The following is a 23633-nucleotide window of genomic DNA, read 5'->3' as shown; positions in this document are numbered from 1 at the left end:
AGATGGGTACCATGAGAGCTCTAAACCATTCATCTGGAATTCATCCCTCTGTCCAGGCATTCTGAACTATTCAGTGCAGCCACTGCAAGACTTTTATACCTCCATACTTAAGCATTTCTGGTTAAATATCATTTACTCCAGCTGCCTTTCCACATTATATTTTGATGGCTTTTTCTACCTCACTGCTTATTTCGTTTAAGTCTTTGAAAGTAATTATTCCAGATTTCTAGAATATCCTTATCTTCAGTTTTCATTTCACCTTTATCATCTTTGATTCCTTTTACAGTACTCATTTTCTCCATTTCTAATTCTTCAATAGCCTCCAGAACCTTTTGCCACCTTTTTATTTTCTATATTCTTACCAAAGTCTTCTGATTACTTCTGTTCAGCTACTTTTACACATAACTTAGCTCCTATATTTTCTCTGTGTTCTTTTAGGGCATTTGTTGACTTATTTGTTAAGAACTTTTGATATGCTTTCTTCTTTTCCAGGACTGCTTCTTTAACTTCTTGTGTCCACCATTTTTATATCCTTGCAGACAACTTCACCACATACCTCCCTAGCTGAATCAATGTCTTCTTCAGAGTTTGCCAATGAGACTCCAAGGTTTGCTTCTTGTCAAACTGCTGCAAATTTTTTCAATAATGTTTGCATAGTTGAATCTACCATATACCTGTAAAAGCTGCTCAACTTAATTCTTTTTAAAACTTTCTTACCTACTGTTCTTTTCAATGTGATATGCATTGAAAAGAACAGTATCCTGCTTAATACTAAGTAATGATACAAATGCACATGATGCAGAATGTGTATTTGCATCATCCACAAATGCATATGATCATAATTTTATTATCATTTCCTATATTTCAAAGTCAAATTGACATTTTCCTGAATCTGTAAAGATAAGTAGTGTTCTGACACTACGAGTGAGACTGAACCTAGGACAGTTGGGATGGAAATGAAGCCTTTGGTCCTAAATATTTCATATTTACTGAAAGATTATGTGATGCATAATCATAACATGGTCAACAAAACTGAAACAGTCATATTGATGGAACTGGACATAGTTTTTGTTTTGAAATCCTGCATGGAAATTGTTTTTATTCATTAATGATATTGATATTTCTCTGAGCAGCTTCTTCGGAATCTTGGTTATAAAGACATTAAATAATGTCTTTATAACCAAAATCCTGAAACTGTTATTTTAAAATGTAGAAAAAAATTAGAAATTACATAAAACCAAGTAAACTTAAACAAATATCAATCTTTAGGAAACAAGTTCATGTCCAGAAACATTAAACTTACATATCATATATATGGCTCGCTGTCAGTAGGTTTAACATATTGTTTTCCATAGCCTTTTTATCTGTGTTAAAATTCTGGATAATGTAGATCATATAAAATTAAGTACATTTCCATTGGCAGAAGCACAGGAGTCTTGGTATCTCATTATGGTACATTCCTGATCTACCAAGAATTCAGTTTATAGAAGGTTCGGGTTGGAAATGAAGCAATACAGACAGTCCACACTAGTGTAAAAAAGTATCTCAACTGATCCTTGGACCATCACATTCACTTTAGGAAGTGAAATCAGAAAAGAGATTTGTTGCTTCACAAAGTGGCAAATCACTTTTCTGATCTTGATAGGCTAGTATGAGTTTGGCATATACCTGATGAATGTCTTGCACCCAAGTATATATATAAAAAAAAAAACATAATTTCCACTGTAATGTTATTTTGATGATGGAGATATAATGGTGTATAGCTGTTTTCCTGGGAGATGGATTTGAACTTTGGTCTGTAGCGCCTGAAGGATAAAGGATACCAATGGATCTGCAACATTTCTGAATGATGCTAATTCTTCAGACAGGTCATGCCTCTTTCAAAATGACAGGGCACCATATCAAACTGCACATGATATTGCAACATTATTTTGAGGAGAATAAAGTATAAAACCTTTACTGGTCTTCATGGGATCTTGATCTCAACCCAAAACACCTTTGGGACAAATTGGAAACTTTAGGTGCAGGTCAGTCTGATGGCATTATCAACAGTACATGAACTAGTGTTCATCTGAAGGATAATGATTCAAAATACCTACCTTAGGTTATCACAAAAGGACAGAGCATTCTTGAAGTGAAGAAAGTGCATTAAAGGAGAACACATGCTGTTAAGGTGTTTGTAATTCAGATTTATCTGAATTGCATGCACCTTGTTGCTATCCATCCCCAATACTTATTTCAGGTTAGTATATATAAGAATTGCTTGTGAAAAGCATTACCAGACAATAAGTTTCAGATGAGAGTCTCTCATAACAAATCAGTTTTATTTTTCTCAGCTTTTCTCTTGGCTTCTTATCATATGCCTTTTTCAAATCTACAAAACTTAAATACAGATCCTTATTGTTTTCACATTCTTCTGAATTATGCAGCACAGCCACTGTAAAACTTTTGTATCTGCCATATTTGATCATTTCTAATCCAATATCACTTACTCCAGCTGCCTTTCTGTATTTCAGAACTTTTTCTACCTCCAGTACAAGCATGTATTCAGGAGCTAATTCCTCTGAATATTTTCAGCCATTATACTGTTGCTACTTATTTAATAAGTTTTGCTAAATAATTACTTTAGACATCCAGAAAGATGACTGTCACTATTATCATTTCAGGGTGTTTTTTTGTACTATTTTCTTCATTTTTAAGCTTTATTAAAAGGCCTCCAGAATATTTTTCCTATCTTTGACATTTATCTTCAGTATTTTTCCCAAGGTATTTTATGTATAACAACTTTATTATTATTTATTTATTTTTAACGACTAAAGGTACATATTGATTTACTTATCAGGAACTTTTGATATTGCTTCTTTTCTTGAAGTACTTCATTACCTTATTGAGTCCACTATGAAGTTCTAATTTTTCTTCCCTTCCAGACAAACTTAACTTTTTTTCCTGTCTGAGTCAGATCAGATCTGATCTCTTCAGATCAGATCTATAAAGCTTGGTTCTTGTTTTCAAGTTTTTCACTTTTTTCTTCATTACTATTTGTTTGCTCCTCTTCCGTGTATATCTGAAAGTTGCTCATTTTGGATACTTTTTAAAACTTTTGCATGTTTTCCTATTCAAAATGAAATTATCACTCCCTATTTCAAATCTCTTATGTACTCATATCCTGAACCATCTGCACATATCACTATCAACAGTAGTATAACCATAAACATAGACTTATTTCTTGAAGTGAATTTATGTTCTTTATGTTAGACCATGGTGTTCTCATGAAAAGAAATTCGGTGAGTACTTATCACTTACTAACCTGCTTTTTCTCCAGATTTTCTTGGAATGTATTTGTATGCTTGCAATACATATTCTGCTCTTCTGTTTAGATCCAAAAAAAACTTTTCCTTAATTATTACTGGTACATCAGTAGTAATTAAAGTTATAAATGAATTGCATTTTCCAATTTACCATTTTGAAATTTGTTACATCACTACTTGAAATTGTTATATAAGAAAACTTTATTTCTATGTTAAATGTTGAATACCAAAGTTGCCTTTTTTCCCTTCTCCTGAAACCTCAATAAGTTGTTTTATGATTATTACCTCAATAAGTTGTTTTATGATTATTATTTAGAAGTGCTCTACCTGTTTTTAGTCTTCATCTCAGTAAAACCAGTTATGTCAGCATGGTATTTGTATAATTTCTCTGCTAGCTCAGCTCATTTTCTGCTAATGTTTCTCATATTAATGGCATCTTTCTTCAGTTCTGCTGAGTCGGAGGTTATTCCCTTAACTGATTTTTCATTCTTCCATGGTTTTTCCTATAAAAAGCATGTGTTCAGATTAGTTCTCTACATTCCTTAGTTCGTGTTTGAAGGTTTCCTTTCAGTCACCATGATTTTGATCCTTAAGCAACCCCAATTGTGTATATAAATATATTAATTATAATAGAAATGTATACATATTTAATTTCAGATCCTTTGATTTGTGATATAGTCATGAAATGTTTGATCTTTTGTGCAGTTCTTAATTTCACTTTATCAGGGCTTTTCAACTGAAGGTGAGTTAGCTGGTCTCATATTGAGGCAACAGGGATTTTCCTTTTCCTGGAAACAGGCATAGTGGCCATTACACGTGCAATTAACATACATAACACACTGGCCTTATAGCATGAGTTGATTCAGCCATAAATCAAATAAACCAAACCAATCCTTAATTTCACACCATACTTAAAAATATATTGTTCCCAAAGACTCGGTATACTCACCTTTTATTAGTAAGTTTTGGCTTCACTTTCGGACAGTACTCTTTTAAATTGATTTTCTTAGCAAATAGGAACATTTGCCACATTGCATGTTGAGAATGAGAAATTATCATAGTCAGAGTGAATAAAGCACATAATTGATAGATGTATTATATTTTCATTAGAAATATTCTTATTAGGAACAAACTCTCATGCTGGAAAAAAAACAAATGAGATATATGTTGAAAATAAATATTCATTATTTTATACAAACTAGGTAAATTTCAGCAAGATATTACGCTGTTGCAGCAAAGTGGGACAGCAGAAATAATATTAAAAAACGTAATGGTAGTTATTGAAATATATCGAAATACAAACATCACTTCCTTGAATTAAAAAATAGATTTCCATCTATTTTTTGCCCAAGAAATTAAATAGAAAATGCTATGTTATGTGTACAAATGAAATAAAAAAATTAATATTATTTTACTTGCCTTACTTTTCATCTGACTTATATCCTTATTGCCATGTTTGCTGTACCTTTACTACTTGCCATCTTTTATCCTACAATATATTAAGGAAATTAAATGCGGGGTCTTGAAGAAGGGATCTCTTAAGGGCCAAAGCCAAATAACCAGGAGGAGACATTCACATCACTTTCAGGAATGCAGAGAATTGACTGGGACTTCTGACCTAATATCTAATCCTCACCTTCACGTGGGGCACTCAGTTAGTAGGTATCTACTGGGTACTGAACAAGCGAGGATGGGCTGGCAATTTGTGACTTAGCCGACCAAATTGTACTCAATTGGCTTCCACAAATACATATGATGGTACAACATGATGAGATTTTGTGCCACTGGGAGTGTTGCCCAATTAAACAAGGCCCCCACTGTTTTTGTCAGGGAACCAGGGTGAACGGTGCAAAGTCAGCTACTAGAACAAGCTCCTACTCAACATCTAGAAGAAGAATAAACCCGAAGTCAGAAGAGCTGAAGATAGGAAAACATCAATATAAGGAGTATTAATTGAAAGGAAATTGAACTTGCAGAAGAATTGAAAAAGTATGATGTGGACATAATTGGCATTACTGAGACTAAAGAAGAACTTCAAAATGAGGAAATGGACAATAAAACTTTTTGTGCCTATGGTCTCACTGAAAGTTCTTCTAAGGAACAACCGAGAAGAATTTTTCACGTCATAAAGAAAATAAAAAAGTGTTGGAGATCTAAACAGCAAAATAGGAAATGAATCCCACTATGCATACAAGAACGTTTTGGAAAAATTTTGAGAAAAAGGCAAAGCTAATAATAATAGTAATTATTTGCTGGATTTCTGCTCGGGACATGGACTAATCATTACTGACACAATGTTCCAGCATAAAGATGTGAAGAAATTTACTTGGAGAGAAGACACAAGAAAAGCCTCATAGGTTACATCATTGTTGATAGTGTATATCTTCATGCTGGTTCAAGATTCAAGAGTGTACAGAGGATTTGAAATTGGAAGCAACCTATTACTTAGTGCTAAGCAGGATAAAAATTGATATTATGTTGAAAAGAAACAGTATGTAAGAAAGTTTTAAAAAGAAGTAGTTGAGCAGCTTTTACAGGTTAACTGTAGACTCAACTATACAAACATTATTGAAGAAAATTTTGAGGCATTTTGAAAACAAGAACCAATCCTTGGAGTCTCAGTGGTAAACTCTAAAGAAGACCAGGGAAGTACTGTGGAAAAGTAGTAAGGATAGAAAAATAAAAACCCCATGGTGGACACAAGAAACAGTTCTGGAAAAGAAGAAACCTTACCAAAAGTTCCTAGCAGCAAGTCAACAGGTACACTAAAAGAAGACAGAAAAAATGTAGAAGCTAAGCTATCTGTAAAAGTAACTGAACAGAAGTCATGGGAAGACTTGGGTAAGAACATAGAAAATAAATATCAGGAAGATGGCAAAAGAAGAAAAAGTACTGTTAAAGGTGACGTGAAAACTAAAGACAAGGATATCCTAGATGCCTGGAATAATTACTTTGAAAGACTGTTAAACAAAACAAGCAGTGACAGAACTATACTAGAAAATTTTAAATGCAAAGAGGATTACATATCAATATTTGAGGTAGAAAAAGCTATCAAAATATAATGTGGAAAGGCAGCTGGAGTAGATGATTTGACTAGAAATGCTTAAATAATGAGGTATAAAAGATTTTCCAGTGGCTACAATGCATAATTCAGAAGACCTGGTCAGAAGGTTGAATTCCAGATGATTGGAGTAGAGCTCTAATGGTTCCCATCTTTAAAAAAATTGAATAAAACTGAATGTGAGAATTAGAGAAATTTTTCTATCAAGTGTTCCAGGTAAGATTTATGTAAGAATAGTTGAAGATGAAAGATTATTGATGAGAAATTTGGAGAAGGACAAGTTGGGTTCAGGCCAATTGGAAGTATTAAATGTAGAGTCATGCACTTTGGTGAAATGGGATATACAATGTCGTATTATATTGGTAGGATCATGCTAGAAGAAACTGTTCAGGCTTTTGATTTTGAAGTTTTAGTAGATAGGAAAGAAGGTCAAGGGCCATATAGCAGAGATTATAAATACAATTTGCAGAATAATTACAATGCTGAAACAAACCTTGAGGTGTAAAGATAAGGAAATCATTTTGCTTCTTTAGAAGGCCTTGAAAAGATCTCGCCTTGATTACTGTGCACAAGTCTGGGTTTTGTGGTGATTCTGATACAGTGGAAAGAGAGTGCAAAGGGGAGTTAAAAATGATAACACGATTGTGGAATACCAATTATAAAGACAGATTGAAAATTTGTGAACTGCAGCCAGTAGCAAATAGAAGAAAGAAGGTGATATGATTGAGACTTGCCAACTTCTGAAAAAGAGTCATACAGGATATCGGTAGATAGAATTTTTCATTTTATGGAGGGTGAGTGAAGGACGAGAGGGCATCTTTGGAAATTGAATGAATGCTGTCAAGAAGGGTGAGAGCATAATTGGAATGAATTGTCATTGGTGGTGAGTGCAGGTAATGTGAATAAATTCAAAAAAGATATGATAGCTGGTGCATTTAATATGTGGCCTCCCTCGAATCCTCGATTCCCTAGAGGTGTCTGGAGAATAATAAGAATCATAAAAGATAAAATGAGTGACATTTTGGGTAGCATAATAACATATCTAAAAGACAATAATATAGATAGAAGGAAATTAATGACTTGCAAAAAATCTGAAAAGGACACTGAAATTATAACCTAGCAGAAATGTTTATAAAGTAATGGCTGCTCCTGCTGTATATAGTTTGGCAATATTAACACTTAAAAAGAAAGAGCAAAGTGATATACAGACAACAGAAGTGGAATTTTTAAGGACAGTTAAAGAATGCACAAAATTGGATCCAAAAAATAATGAAGAGATCATTTATAGTGGATGGAAAAATACAGACTCCCAAAAGAAGTAAACGAAGAGAAAGAAATTAGGGAAACACCAATACCTACAACTTCTAATCCTTGATAACAATTTTGCTGTTGTTATATATTCAAGATTATAGGGTTACAAACAAAATATTACATGTATTTTCATTGTGAGGCACTTTACCATGACAGATAGAAGAATGTAAATAATTTAGGAACTTTTAGAGATCCATCTTTCTGAGCTGTAAGTTTGATAGGCTTAATTTGCTGCTTTGAGTGAGTAAAACTGTTGAGGATATACTTATTTTTTGGTCTTATTTTGCTATTATTGATGTTTGGCTGTTTTGCAGATACAGAAGATATGAAGACTTCGGGATGTGTATCTTTGTCAGATTCAGATATATTAGAAACTTTGTCACCTGATATTAGGTAAATATTACTATATCTATACATGTAAGAAAAAAAAAGTCATTCATTTTCTTTGTACACATATTCCTTAATTTGGAAATATGTAAATTTTATTAAATCAGGGGTCATCCAAATTAAAATAACTCCATATTTTGATAATCAACTGCATATTATAATCCTCATGCAGGGAAATTATCCATATTAGTTAGGCAAGCATTGAGTGGCTTCACCTGTATGTATAGTTTGGATATCTTCTACAATATTTGAATATACTCCTGTCATACATCCTTATGTTTCAGGTTGAGCATAGTGCTTATCTGTTATGCAAACTTCTGCTGCATCTCAGCAGATATGTCAACATGAAATTATCCATATTAGTTAGGCAAGCATTGAGTGGCTTCACCTGTATGTATAGTTTGGATATCTTCTACAATATTTGAATATACTCCTGTCATACATCCTTATGTTTCAGGTTGAGCATAGTGCTTATCTGTTATGCAAACTTCTGCTGCATCTCAGCAGATATGTCAACATGTCAGGAAACAAAGAAAATTATATAATGAGAGCCAGTGGCGCACTCAGGATTTAGTCTTGGAGGGGGCCCGAGCACTCAAGATTTATTTTGAGTGTGCCTGGGTGTGCCACTGATGAGAGCATGTTCTTCCTACCTAGGTCATAGTCACTCTCTGGTGTAGGAAAATTGTTCTAGGATTTGTTGAGTTTCTGAACTGCTGTAATAACATTGACATACAGTGATATTGCAAACATTGATAGTAAGAATATAAAATAAGTATGGTTCAAAAGTGCCCTTAGCATCTTTTCTTCCGGTGCCTGATTTTTACCATTTTCAAACTTTTAAAGAAAGCTCTGAAAGGCTGATGTTTGCTGTCATCATGTCCTGATTGTATGAATTGAGCACTACCCTCTGAATGTTACTATTTCCTGTCCATCTCACTTCCTACTTCTTAAATTCTTCAGTGAGGACATAAGCAAAAAGTCCTGGTTCAGTGTTCTTATATCTTTGTTCCCTCTGGAATATAAGTTTTCTAGGTCTGTGGAAGAATAATTTTTTGTTTGTTTTCCAAGACTCAGCAAAATTGCTTTCTAATCACAGGGGCAGTGTTATGTCGCTGCACCATTGTTATGTTGGTGTTTTCCCTATATTATATCTCATTCTATCTCTAAATAGCCCTCCTTCTAATCTACTGTCGTGCCCCTTAAAATATTAATTCAGATTTATCTTCTCTTCGGATATTGGCAAAATTTTTATTATGCTCCGCCAGCCAACATTCTATAACAGAGGAGACTCTTGTTCAGGGAAATAATTCTAAATTCAAAAGGGATACACACAATAATTAATCTCACGCTAGCGCTGTGCAGATTCAGTTAGCAGTCGTGACTCGAATCTCACTTAAGCAATTATATCTAAATTCCTTCCCGCCAAAAGGTTCTGTTTCATAAGTGGTGGTTTGAATTCATAATCAGGCATAAACTCAGGTATAAGGTACAAAACATGTTTATTGGAAAAACATAAAACATTTACAGTTAAGAAAATGCAAATACTCAATGGATCAAAATTTACTCTAAGTTAAGGTTCATACTAAATCACAATGAATCTGAGTATGCTAAATCCTTCAATTACGAAAGGATAAGATTAAGTGTAAGCATAATACTACTAGGATATAATTCCTTTCACAAGTTATTCACATAGCACGCATTGAACACTTTCATTAATACTGTATCAATAACTATCTTAATTCTAAATTTCATTAAGCAAGCCTAGCCATTCTCAATCAGAATACTGCTTATTAACAATTCTTGTTTGTTCCACAGGGTCTTAATTAATTCAATCAAATTCTCACTTAAAATTCTCTACTAGTGTCCTTTAGTTTATAGTATACACAAATTTCTTATTCTTCTAAGCAATTTTTAACATAGAATGAAAATCTTTACATTACCGGATCCTTTCAGATTTTATGCCACCATCTCGTGTAGATCTGGATTACCTTACTGTATATTCATCGGCCGTCTTTGTACCTGGCGATGCACTACGCTTTTCTTTTAATCGTTTCCGACTGTGGCATGCTGTCTACTGCTCCGCAGGAAACTTTCTCCAATGGGACATTCTGCTAATGCTCGATTCCGCATAGGCCGTCATATCGCGATCAGCTCCGCTTGGAAATCTTCAAGCATTCTCAAGAAAAGAACCCGCCATCCATCATCACCGTAGTCGATCCACCACTCTCTCATGAATCCCCTGACAAACCTAAAACTCGAATCCAGGAACCGAAAAGAAAAGGCCTCCTAAAATGGCGCGCTTTGTCTTTTATTCACCCTTTTCGGGCGCCCTCTATTCGATGTGGTTTTCACCCACGAACCCCATCGTTCATGCCCCTTGGGTGATCCTACGCTCTCCCTAATCTGTTAGGTTACATTATTCCAGGTAGCCGTTCTGACATCATTTTCCGTGTAGGTATAGCCTCCATCGCTACGCTCGACTCGTACAGATTATACGCGATTATTCCGGATTACTACTTATAATTTTTCTCAGAATTTCGTAATGTACTAGACAGCTTAACGAGAATTACAAATAACTTAACAATTCCCTTACACAATTCTTACTATTTTGACACAAAATTCTCTGCTTCTCATTTCAGTTATGCAGGAATAACTCTCACTATATGGCACACATGGACTACACATTATTACATAACATAAAATAATACTTCATAATTATTAGCTGATGTGCAGATATCTCCTTAATTAGTAGTATTTATCATGTTAAATCTTGAATAAAGAATTTACTTGTAAAGCTCTCCATTCAGGATCTAACAGGCAGTAACCTGTCTTTCCACTCTATTTAGCTTAAGCCACCTAAACCAGTGCTTCACTGACACATCAGTTGAAGGTTAGCAATGCTTCCAGCAGCAGTAAGGTCCAAATGATTACTTGCAGTGACCTCTGCAACTAATCAGTCACGAGTATTATGTATCCTGTGTATCAGTACCTGAGTTGGGTGGATAGTAGGGATACAGCAGCAGCTTCTCTTTCACAAAGGCCTATCAGTGCAGCAGTGTTTATTTCATATACAAATTCAAGGCTAAATAAGAAAGTCCAGTCAGTTTAAATAGTCATGTCAGATTTCTTCAAAGTTGACTAGATGTCTGTGGGAGAATAATTTTTTGTTTGAGTCCAGCAGAATCAATCTCCTAATCATAGACATAGGACCATAACCTACATTCCAATACTCCTTAGCCTCTTAAACCAATTGTCGATGACAACAACGTACATATGTTAGTACAGTGGTTCTTGGCATTTTTCTCCTACTACAGTTGCTATTCTTATACTTGGTTGTCACAGTTCCTTTTGTGACAATAGATCATACCATTAGAAGTCAGGGTTAGCAGTTGGTTGAGAGAGGCAATATTTCATACTTCATTGACCCTTATGTCTCTTATAGATGAACCATGCCTGCTGTAAATATAAATAATGACACTTTATAAGAATATATAAATAAGGATCTTTAACTTTCTTTTTCAGATTTTGTGTTTGTTTTTACTTCTATCAGATGCATAAAGATTAGAAAACTGGGAACTTATTTCCAGAGGAAATATTGATAGTTCTTCAGTTAGTTCCCACATTTGTGAAATGGCTAATACATAATACTTCATCAGATATCCTTCTATTTAGAAATAAAATGCATGAAGCTCTACTGACTTTTCTTATCTTTATGGAGCAGCATTGATGAATGTTAAGGTTATTAGATGTCATAACTGGTAATTAGCTTGCAGAATTAACAACACATATAAAGGATATTAATTAAAGGCAACTTTAATGAATAACTTCAATATTTCGGCAACGTCACGTTGCCATCTTCAGGAACATAAAAATATGGTATGTGCACGCAGGCACTAACAAAAGCAAATGAGTCAAAAGCTCATTTGCTTTTGTTAGTGCCTGCATGCACATACCATATTTTTATGTTCCTGAAGATGGCAACGTCACGTTGCCGAAATATTGAAGTTATTCATTAAAGTTGCCTTTAATTAATATCCTTTATATGTGTTGTTAATTCTGCAAGCTAATTACCAGTTATGTATGACCAACGTATAAGCCTTGCTACTAGAGTTATTAGATGTCATGTGGTCAGTGTAAAATGATACTGATAAGGTTATGATGAACTGTTTAATTAAATCCAATATTCCATCCAAATTGTGTGGTCATCTTCAGGGATCAGAATGACAGTCTTAAAGCACTATATAAATTGATATAATTCATTGATACATTGTGATTTCTATGTACTGAAAATGGCTAATGGTCTGACTAGTCTATCGTCTGGCTTTCCTATTTCATTCAGCCTTGGATGTTGGGTTGGAAGCAGTAGTTTAGCATCTCCCTAGTTTTTAGCAGTTTCTTTGCCAAGCAAAGAAATTGCTTGTTTAGTCACAATGATATAGCTACAATCATTGCAGACATAGATTTGTAGATGCCCAAGGTAGAAAATGGATGTGTCTGGTTTTTAGCTGAAACAGATAAAGGATACCAATTTCCTAACAGGCATGGAAGATTATGGCTTGACCATTTTCTAAAATTTTTACTTTTCTGAGAATCTCCATATATGGTATTGAGATGGCATTGCTGAAAAATTAAACTCTGAGGAAGAGAGTTGTTTGGAGATGTAAAGAGACCTCAATAAAGGTCGAAACTAGTCTGGGTAGTGGCCCTTCCCTTAATGCATAACATTAGACATATCCGCAAGGAGATGTGTTTTGCATTATAGGAGATACTGAGATAGGAGTGTTGGTAGCTTGCTCCACCTTTGCAAGGAGTTGCCCTGGTGTTGTACCACCTTACCCCAGTCCTGAAGATACTTTCAGGTGCAAACTTTGTTTGCTCACACTTGGATAAAGGATTAAACTAAATTTATTATACTCTAACCAAGTGAAAAATAAACTTTTAATGTATGATAGATTTACAGTCTTGCATAAAAGGAACTCGGAGTGGACTAAACAGGATACTAGTCAACTTTTCAGTCCACAGAAATCATAATTGTATATAGTAAAAGTAATGTAATATATATGCAGTGGTGCTTTAAGGTAGTACAGCATTGTTATAATCCTGAAGATATCCACATAACGTGCATGAAATATTGGATTTAATTAAACCGTTTATCATTTATCCTTCTAATATTCCATTAAACCAGTGTGATGCTCTTTACACAAGCAATCTATAAGAAAGAAAGAAAAATGCTGGTTGGTTGATTCCACACTTGTTATGTAAAGAAAAAACATATATCAATATTTGCTGACTATGTCTTCAACCACTTGCAGTATTAATATTAAGTGAAGTGTTATTAGCTGTTAACATTTTCTTGAGTCTTCTATCTAATTTACTTCTTGATGATTTCTTCACCAGAAAAAAAAAAAATTTAATTAAATTACTAAAATTAAGGGGATATTAAATCCCACATAGTTTTAAAACCGAATAAGAAACTCAAAGGTAGGAATCAGAGAGTTTCTTGCCGAATATAGTAAACTATAAAGTATCGGCGAACACTAGCGTTAGCCAATGCAAGTGATCCTAGTACGTAGTACAATCTCGGGCAACTCGTTGCAAAGGTGAGTAAAGTTCAGATCGCTATTCTTAGGTATTTTCCATAATGTAAAAACACATTTCCTAGGAAATGTATGCTGTTATTACATTATGGAGGGAGGTCACCACCCAGACCGGTTTCAGCCTTTTTTGAGGCTTCATCAGTGAGTGGCTAGACCTGATACCGAAGTGTATAGCGAAAAGAACTTATATACTCTGCGAACGAGTTTTCCAAGTAGGTGCAACCATTAAGTTACTTAAGTATAAAGAGCTAATAAGCTTCATTTCGGCAATGAAAACATTACTAAAATTTTGTAGAGTGTGGAATATTTTGTAAATTCTTATGGAAATTATATTTTCATAGGTATTATTCCTGGAAAAATTTCCATGTTACTCCCCTAAATAAATACAAATTTTTATGGCTATTTTTGCTTATTTTTGTTTAGGAGTACCCCTATTCTTTATAATGTCATTGGCTTTTTACTCAATTTTTAGGGCATTATTGGTGTTTTAAAGACAGATACATGAAGAATATATGGGAAGAATAATTTTGGATGTGCCTTTATAGCATGTTCCTGGTTGTCTTCTTATTCAGTGGCTATGGCGATATACATTTGTATTACTGCTGAAGTATGAGTGAGAGGAAGGGGGGGGGGGGATATATGGAGATAGATGTGGGAGAATTGCGGGTGAGGCAAGAGGTATGCGAATTTTAAAACCCAGATTTTAAGGGTGGGCTGAGAATTCTTTGGGAAGAAGTTGAAAAATATAAATTTTTGGGAAAGGAGAAGGATGGAATATGATGGAACAAGATTAGGGATCGGAGTAACAGGGTGTGAGCCATTTCAACAGTCCATCGTCTTCGGAGCTCATGCGAAAATACTTCCTATTTTCCATTTGCTTATTTGTTTGTTTTGTTGTATAAAGAAATAATATATTATAGCACTTAATTATATATTTTCTTCTGTATAACAGTTTTAATTAGAAAAGATTATGAAATGTAACTATTCAGAGTGATATTCACAGATTTACTTATTGCTGTGGAGAAAAAAAATTTTTTCATAATTATCCGGTAATTAAATTGCTATAAAAATATTTCATGTCAAAATTATAAATTACCATTTTGCTGTTACTTATATGTACGTATATATAGTCTTTATTAATACTTTAATGATGAATGAATTTTCACTAGGGAAAAGCTAATTCGCTTGCAGCATGAAAATAAAATGCTCAAGTTAAAGGAAGAAAATCATGGTCACGAGCAACTTTCTTTACTCCAGAGTATGTTAGATGATGCAAGAGCTCGTGTTAATGAACTTGAAACAGAAAACAGGTAAAATATTTAAATATTATTAATAAAAATCCTTTGGAACTTATCCACTAAATCTTCTTTTGATTAATTTGAATTGAATTTTATTCATGATCTGTATAAATTCAATATTTTTCCTAAAAGTTATGGTATACAGAGTTATTGCTGGTCAAAATTTATCTCTTACTCACTTTCCGTATGATAACTTATTTTAAAAAGTGATGGAGCAAGAAGCTAGCTAGCCAAACATACCAGATTCTGGTGAATAGATAAAAAGTTAAAATATATCAAGTATAAGATTAATCCTGAGAAAGAAGCTAATGAGTCAGCATAGACCAAGTCATCAGTATTTGTATGAAGCAGATTGCTGGTTACTGTGAAGTTGCTGAACTAAAAATAAGATGTAGATATTACATGGAGTTTTAGAGTAATAAACATATTAAGGTGGAGATACCATGATATTAACATTAAATGGGAGAGTATGTTCAGAATGCTAGTTCTAAGGTCTAAAGCAAAGTCATTTTCAAAGTACTGGTGGGATGAAAATATAGTGAGAAATAAGAGAGAAAAGAAAAACATAAAGGATTGAAGACATTAAAAGGAGGAAGAAAATTTTTGTTTATCGAAGAAGGTGAATTGCAGCTGAGAAGAATGCTTGGTTTCTGACAAATTGTATATTAAAGTTTGAGAAGAAATGTTCATGTATTTTTTGATGTGCATTGATACTGTGGATTGCAGAATGCAGTCCACCAGTATTATATTATTATTATTATATTTAGATGTATGTAGTAAAATGCAGTTATTTGCTTTATATAAGTTTTAAGCTTTCTTTGACATGCATTTCTTTAATTCTGGGATTCATCTTCTACCTTTAAAGTCTCTAACAAGAATGTTTCACTTTCTATCTCTTTTATTTTGGTTTCCCTTCTCAATAACTTAGATTCCTCTGCTTGTTCTCTACCAATCTTTAATGGGACCATTGATGGACAGATAAACAAGTCTCACTGTACAACCTTTTATCTTGAAATTTATATACATTACTATAGTTGAAATTGCCTTCCATTGAAGATGTTGATATTTATTTTACATGTGAAATATTTCCTACTTAAAATGTCTTAATGTGTTACCTCTGCATTCATATTTTCAGTGGCTTGAATTATTTTAATACAGAAATTTCTTGTAAAACTGTAATAATTGTAAGAGTTTGATGACAGAACATTATACTAAATTTTTCTTTTTAATTTTATACTAGGTTAGGAAATCACAGAATTTTGGAATTAGAAAGCCACATCAGAGATATGCAAGATAACCAGTCATCAGTAAGCAGTCAAGAAATAGAACTTAAACAGAAATTAAATACTACAACAAGTAAATTAAAAGAAAGAGATGAAGACCTCAAGAAGAAAAAAGTCTTAATAGAAACATTAGAAAGTCAAATAGAAGTATCAGGTAAATTTTTAGATAATTTAAGAATGTGATTATTGAATAAATTACAATAACAAGTAGATATATATTTGTCACATGCTACATCTGTTTATGGTAGAAACCTTTCTCTGGAGATGAAAGCATATTATATGAGGGGACATTCGCTTGAAATCTGCCTTTAGTTTAGTAAATAACCAGAAGTGTGTTTGAGATGTGTGAAAATGTTTTGCAACTTCACATCTCTTTAAAGCAGCTGTTCAAGTGAATGCACTTATATACAGTTTTGCATTGCCATGTTGCAAAACATGACAGTGCAAGCAATGAAGGAACATAATGGTCTTGTTTTGTTCCTCCTTTGTTCCTCCTGTCCACAAAAATATGTGGTACTAAAATTCACCTCTAGTTAAGGTTTTTATTGTGAATCAACTGTAGATATGGATGCTGTATGGTACCTGGACAAAAAAATATCAGTGGTGGCTTTTACATTAATAACTAATCACCAGGTGGAACACCAAAAAATAACTGTGATTTTCATGAGCAGAAAGCTGAGCAGTTAATAGGTGAAAATCATCAAATAAATTAATTACTGGCACTGAAATTGTTTGAACATTATGATTTTAGCTCATCAAAATTGTATTTTAAGATGTGGACCATCCTGTCTACTGACTGGACTTGGCTTCATTGGACTTCTAGTTATTTTATTAATTGAAGTGAAAGCAAAGGTGCAAAAATTGTTATGAAAAGATTTGCAGTTTTACTCCAGTGGCTTTGAAAAACTTGTTATATGGTAGAGAAAACGTATATCGAAAAGGGTATTGAAATGTATTAATTGAGCAATAGTGTATGGAAATAAAGGTAGAGAGATGTTAAACTATCCTTTTTTTTTTTTTCCAATTGACATTCTTGTGAGGGAGTGCTCTCACAGTGGAGGCATTACTACTTTTGGTCAATTCCTTATATATATATTTTAATATTCCCCCCCCCCTCACACACACAAAAAAAAGTTTGTGAAAAGGCTAGGAAATTTTTTAAAATCTTTTTTAAAAAATTTGTTTTATTTGTTTATTTGAAATACAAAAATATTTATTTATTTGTTTATTCCAGCTTTATTCTAGTATAAACATGCTAAAATAAAATGCAATTTACATAAATGATACAAATTAGTTAATTCAGAAACCTAACAAAAATTACATAAGATTTCTGACATAGCCCTCCTATCTCCTTTCTTGTTTCAAACTGTTGACATTCATTGACTATTTAGTGGGAAGAGAAATCATATGTTATGTGAAATCTTCAAATCTCGAGTAATAACTCCTATCTGCTAACAGCATCCTGTCATAAGATGGCTCTGTTTATAATGATGCTCAAATAAAGTGGAGAAACATTTCTTTTTTGTGCACAAGGAACACTTGTTCCTCTCCTCTCCCCCCCCCAAAGTAATGTCATCATTTTAATGAATTCATAAGATTTTAATACATTGATGATTATTTAAATTTGGCATTTTTCTTTGGTTTTAAAAGAGGTAAACCGTGAGTAGACATATCGGCGGAAAAAACTCACGTAGAAAGATTATTTATTAGTATAATTTTCGCCTGTGTGTCACAGGCATCCTCAGTACATTAAGCTCAAAATTAAACACTAACTGACAATTCCAAAAAGCGCCACCTAAGTAGCTGGTGTAAGATAATTAAAAGGTCAATAACTTTCCTAAAAAAAAAAAAAAAAAAAAAAATTAATATAATAAAAAGTTAGGAAAGATTAGCTGATTTGTAAAGTACTATCTCCCATAAAGGGGACAGACGTAAGCCTTCGGAGATGAATCTTTCCTAACTTTTTATTATTATTATTATTTTTTTTTTTTTTTTTTTTTTTTTTTTTTTTTTTTTTTATAGGAAAGTTATTGACCTTTTTAGTTATCTTACACCAGCTACTTAGGTGGCGCTTCTTGGAATTGTCAATTAGTGTTTAATTTTGAGCTTAATGTACTGAGGATGCCTGTGACACACAGGCGAAAATTATACTAATAAATAATCTTTCTACGTGAGTTTTTTCCGTTATTTATTGTGTACCGATTTTTCTTTGGTGTTTCTCCTACTTATTTTATCATAATGATAAAAATTACGTAAACTTTGAGACATAAAAGGTAAATGACTTTCACTAATGAATATGGTCTGCTAGCTGCTTGACATATTCTGACTTAAGAAATTTGTGATAGGTGCCCAGCAGGAACTGATCGCTCATTTTGCCAGTGTGTCATTATAGAATGATTTTAAGCAGTACTAATGTATGACATCATTCTTCTGTTTCTGGCACTGTATTGAATATGTATGAGCCAAAAGAATAGTTGCTATAATGCATGACAGGGACATTTGAGAGTTTCCCTTCTTGGTCAGGCTGTCACATCCAACTCATCCTGGCACAAACATGCTACATCAGTAGTTTCTTTGGCTTCTAAAAAAATGTTTTTTTCATTCAAAACATTACTTCTCTCTTACTCAACACTTTATAAGTCTTGGGTCCAACCAACCTTGGAATACTGTTTTCACATTTGGGGTGATGCACCCAAAGCCTCACTAAGAATTCTTGATTATATGAGGGCAGTCTGCTTAATAGGTGATATCCTCTCTCAAAGACTTCCTTCAGTCAGTTTCTCATATGTGCTCCATTTCTGCATTGTGACTTTTGTATAGTTTCATGGGCATTGCTTTGCTGAACTGGTCACTACTATTCCTCCACTTTCTTCTAATCATGTAAGAACCAAAGCAGCCACTAGTCAACATGCAATGGAGAATTGCATTTCCACATTCTTTTTAAACCCAGCACTTTGTGCAATATGAAATTCTAGGGTCAAGAATTATACAGTCGGCTCTTAACACCAATGTAACAAACTATTGAAAGTCTTGATATATATAGCCTCATGTGCAATGCCATGCTAAAGGAAATTTTCTATAACAAATATTTCTTGTGGTCCCTAGACTAAAAAAAAAAAAAAAAACTTGAACTGGTATTTTTTGATAAACCTAAATTGAAATTTGGACCAGAATTGAAAAAAAATATACTTGAATCCGAATTTAAACTGATAAAAAATCAGTTTAATCTGAAAGAGAGAAATAAGTTCTAATTACAACATGAGAAAACTATATCATTTCTCCTTGGGTAAGATTAGTCACTGTCAGCAATTAATCTTTTAAATGTTTTAGTACTCTCTATCCCTAATTCTTATGAAAGTTTGTTAATATTAAAATGTGTAATTGAGGTTTTTTGTATTTAAAGTGGTTTTGAATGAAAAATTAATCTGAATGATTTTCTTTAGAAATTCGTCAAATTAATCATTTTATATACATATATATATATAATATTGATAAATTTCTCAAGAAATTAAAGAAAATATAATTAAACTGCAAATGTATGCTTTCTGAGAATGAAAGAAAAATTATAAATGAGATTACCAGGAATCTCTTGGAGGCATACAAAAGCATTGACTAGGCCAATGGTATGTCAAATGATGCTCATTACAACATTTTTCAAGAACCCTCATGGTCATTCAAGATTGATTGCTAAAGAAAATTGATGCCACTGAGCTTATTTGAACTGTTGTTAAAGGTGAAGCTCATTTTAGGTCCAATTGGCATCCAATAACAAGTTAAGACCAAAATCAACACCTAATCACCTAGCTAACAGACAATATTGGTACCACCACAATGGTGTCCTGTACTGCTTTCGAACAAGCATCCTCACCATCTGAAATTGCCACTGTAATCAACAGTCATCAGTGCAATGAGGTGAATTTTGAGCAGTTGATGAAAAAATATGAAAGAGTTTACTGAAAAACAGAAAATGAACAAACTTAAAGGTATAATATCTCTCTTAGATAGTTATGTCTGGTTGGATATTAATAAACATGTTTAGCAGCACAGTTATTTTATTTCAAATAAGAATGCAGAATTAATTTGTAATAGATATCAAATAATATATAAATAAAATAAAAAAACTATTGAAATCTGAAACACTGGTATTGAAACTGAAACTCAAATTGAAACCACTTTGTATGAACTGTGAAATTGATTTAAAAAAAAAAAAAAAAACCTGAAGCAGAAAACATGATAAAACTTAAATCGATATTTCTAAAATCCTTGAACTTGCATTATTGAAACTCAAATCGTTATTTTTTCATTTTCCGATTCCTGATCCCTGTGTGTGTATGCACAGTACACACACAGTTTGAGTTTGTTATAATGAGAATCACATGTGCCTTTTCCAGCAAGACTCTGTCCACCAATTAGACTGCTATGACTTGGTTTTGAGGATAACAACATACTTATAATCTGTAAATGGCATTTTTATAAATATAGTTATCTCTGTTGGAAGTTTTTCTTCCACTTCGTTATACTATAAATTAAAGATGCCAAGAAATTATATTCTCGGTTTAATCCTTTATCCAAATGTAAGCACCTTTATCCAAAGTTTGCACCTGAAGTATTTTCAGAACAGGGCAACTTGTATATAGAGGCTAACTTCACCATAATGCAAAGCACATATCCTTATGGACATGTATAATGCTATGCATTATGGGGAGGTTACTGTCCAGACTGGTTTGACCTTTATAGAGGTCTCATCAGTGGGAACCAGACCCAGAGGTGATACCAATTTTGAAGTAATGCAGAAGTCATATTTCCATATACGAGTAGCCAAAAGGTGTCGCACCTTATTATTCAAAACACTCTGGATTAGAGATAGTTGTTGGAAATTTTTCCACTTAGTTATACTATAAATTAAAGATGTCAAGAAATTGTATCCCTTAGTATCTCATAATGCTGGAAGTTTATTTTCCACTTGGTTAGACTATAATAAATTTAGTTTATCTTCTATCCAAGTGTATGCAAACAAAGTTTGCGCCTGAAGTATCTTCAGGACTGAGGCAACTCGTATTAAAGGTGGACCAAGCTCTCATCACTCCTTGTCTCAGTATCTCCCATAATGCAAAGCACATCTCCTTGCAGACGTATAATGCTATGCATTTAGGGAAGGGCCACTACTCAGACCGGTTTCGACCTTTATTGAGGTCTCATCAGTGGGAGCCAGCTTGGTCCACCTTTACTACGAGTTGCCTCAGTCCTGAAGATACTTCAAGCGCAAACTTTGTTTGCCTACACTTGGATAAAGGATTAAACTAAATTTATTATATCCCATAATACTTTGCATAATGGGAAAGTTTGCTTATACTTGAATAAAGGATTAAACCAAGAATATAATTTCTTGGAATCTTTAATTTATAGTTATCTCTGGGCATGTGCTTCTCCTGTGTCTTTTTTTTTCTTCAAGACATACTGTTTAAGGCTCCAAGAAACTTATTTCTTGAAGTGCCTTTTCACATAAAAGTGAAATTACTAATCTCACTGCTATATACCATAGATAGGAAGTAGGGAAAAAATTCAGTTTCAAGTCAACTTATGCAAAAAAAAAAAAAAAAAATCAATCAGCCTGAGAATGCAATATAATTGACAGTTATCTTAGTTATCTCAAAAGCAAAAGCCAGCTATATCTTTTTTTTTTCCATTACTTGTTTCCCAAAAATAAATTATTCATTCTCCACTGCTTAATTTACAATTTTTTCATAATATTATTTTTTTTTTAATTTTCTGCTTTTGCTGTTAGTTTTGGTGGTGCATTCAATTTTATATTAATGAAACATGATGTTGATTTCTTCCAGTTCAGAAAGGACATCAGTTACAAGAGTTAGTAAACAAAAAAGACAAAGAAATGAAAGCTATGGAAGAACAATATACAAAATATTTGGAAAAAGCTAAGAATGTAAATATTTCTATAGTAAACATAATCATTCATATTTACTTTTTGGTACTGTAATTAAGCATCTTAAAATTACATTTCTTCTTTCAGAAAATTCTGTTATTGTTTCAATCGACTATGTATATCAAAAGTTAATATTTAATAGCAGAATTTTCTGAAAGAAATTTAATTTTATGGTGTGCTTAATTACAATACCAAAAGTTTTCTAAGCTTTCTGTCTTAGAAAGATAAGCATTACCCCAGTATATTGAAAAAAATTATATATAATTCATCTTCTTTGTAATTCATATTAGATCATTTGCATGATAATTTCCTGCAGGCTGAAGATTTGATTTCCACAAGTGATCTACCATTAAATTGTACCATTAAATTTCTGAGTACATATATTGAAATAATGCTTGCTAAATTACTAATTAAATAAATAATTTAATTTTACTATCTAGACTCTAGTAATTTCTCGGAGCATGTATATTTCTAGCGGTCTCATTAACTATGTTTCTGAAGTGAATTCAGCACAACTTTTGTTATAGTTTTGTTTAATTTTCTACAAAACCACAGTATAATGTTAAATTGGGTTTTGTTTTGCTAAGTACAAGATGAAATACATAAACCATCTGCAAGATGAGAAATATGTTATTATAATGATACAGGATTTGAAACTAAATTCAGCTTAAAAGAAGCTTCTCCAGGAAGAGCTTAATGATTCAGAAAGTATCCATATTACATTGAATGTGCAACAAAAAATTTTAAACCATGATTATATTGGGATTACATCTCCTGCTGAATTAAGTGAACATGGGAGGATGCTGTAGAAAAACAAAGACCTGTAAATAGTTGCTACTTTATTGTATTATTTGGATGCAAACTTTTTGGGCTTTTTCAATTGCAAGTGACTTAATAGTCTCATACAGCAATAGTAAGGGCCCCCCCCCCTCTCCTCCACCTTCCCAACAAGTTTGTTCCTCCTACAAAATAAGCACAGTACCTAGAGAAGAATGCAGTTAACAGACAAGGACATGATGTAGTCGATTGTGGACTGTGTAGTGGTTAGTGTAAAATGACCTCTTGCAATGAATCTTACGTTCTATGGAGGTGTCATGTAGTAATGATCATCACCAGTATAGTGAGTGGCTCCCACTATTAATAAGAATATTATTTTATTTTTGTGTTCCTCCTGCAGAACTGAAAACTTGTAATACAATTAGTACCAGATGATTTTGAAAACTCTGCTTTGGAGAACAAACATGTTTTTCTATGCCACTTCAAGTCCCAGATAAGTATGATAGTGGTCTCACACTCAGCAATGAAGGTCATCTGCAACTTTTGGACAGAAGCTATAAAAATGCTTGGAGAAATGCTTTATTGCTAAAGCATTTGTTTGGATTTAGCTCACATTTGCTATAATCAAAGTTTGCTTTGATTATAGCAATGTGAGCTTTCAACTACA

General features: G+C 33.1%; 1 protein-coding gene across 5 annotated transcripts in view; it reads left to right on the top strand.

Annotated features, from left to right (window-relative positions):
• LOC150095558 (protein Hook homolog 3-like) overlaps positions 1-23633 on the top strand; it is a 236182-nt gene that overhangs the window by 153947 nt on the left and 58602 nt on the right. For all 5 annotated transcript variants that reach the window (XR_016550036.1, XR_016550035.1, XM_090409833.1 and 2 more), the window contains 4 exons: positions 7995-8073; positions 14837-14977; positions 16206-16402; positions 22089-22189. Coding sequence is in view for 3 of the 5 variants with exons in the window: in XM_090409833.1 (XP_090265959.1) it covers positions 7995-8073; positions 14837-14977; positions 16206-16402; positions 22089-22189 (518 nt within the window). In the remaining 2 variants the exon portion in view is untranslated. The remainder of the gene's footprint in view (positions 1-7994; positions 8074-14836; positions 14978-16205; positions 16403-22088; positions 22190-23633) is intronic.

This window comes from Typopeltis vanoorti, chromosome 20 (genome assembly GCF_054136105.1).
Source record: "Typopeltis vanoorti isolate ZY-2024b chromosome 20, IOZ_Tvanoo_1.0, whole genome shotgun sequence".
Taxonomy (NCBI): Eukaryota; Metazoa; Arthropoda; class Arachnida; order Uropygi; family Thelyphonidae; genus Typopeltis; species Typopeltis vanoorti.
This window is presented reverse-complemented; position numbering and strand designations above follow the sequence as displayed.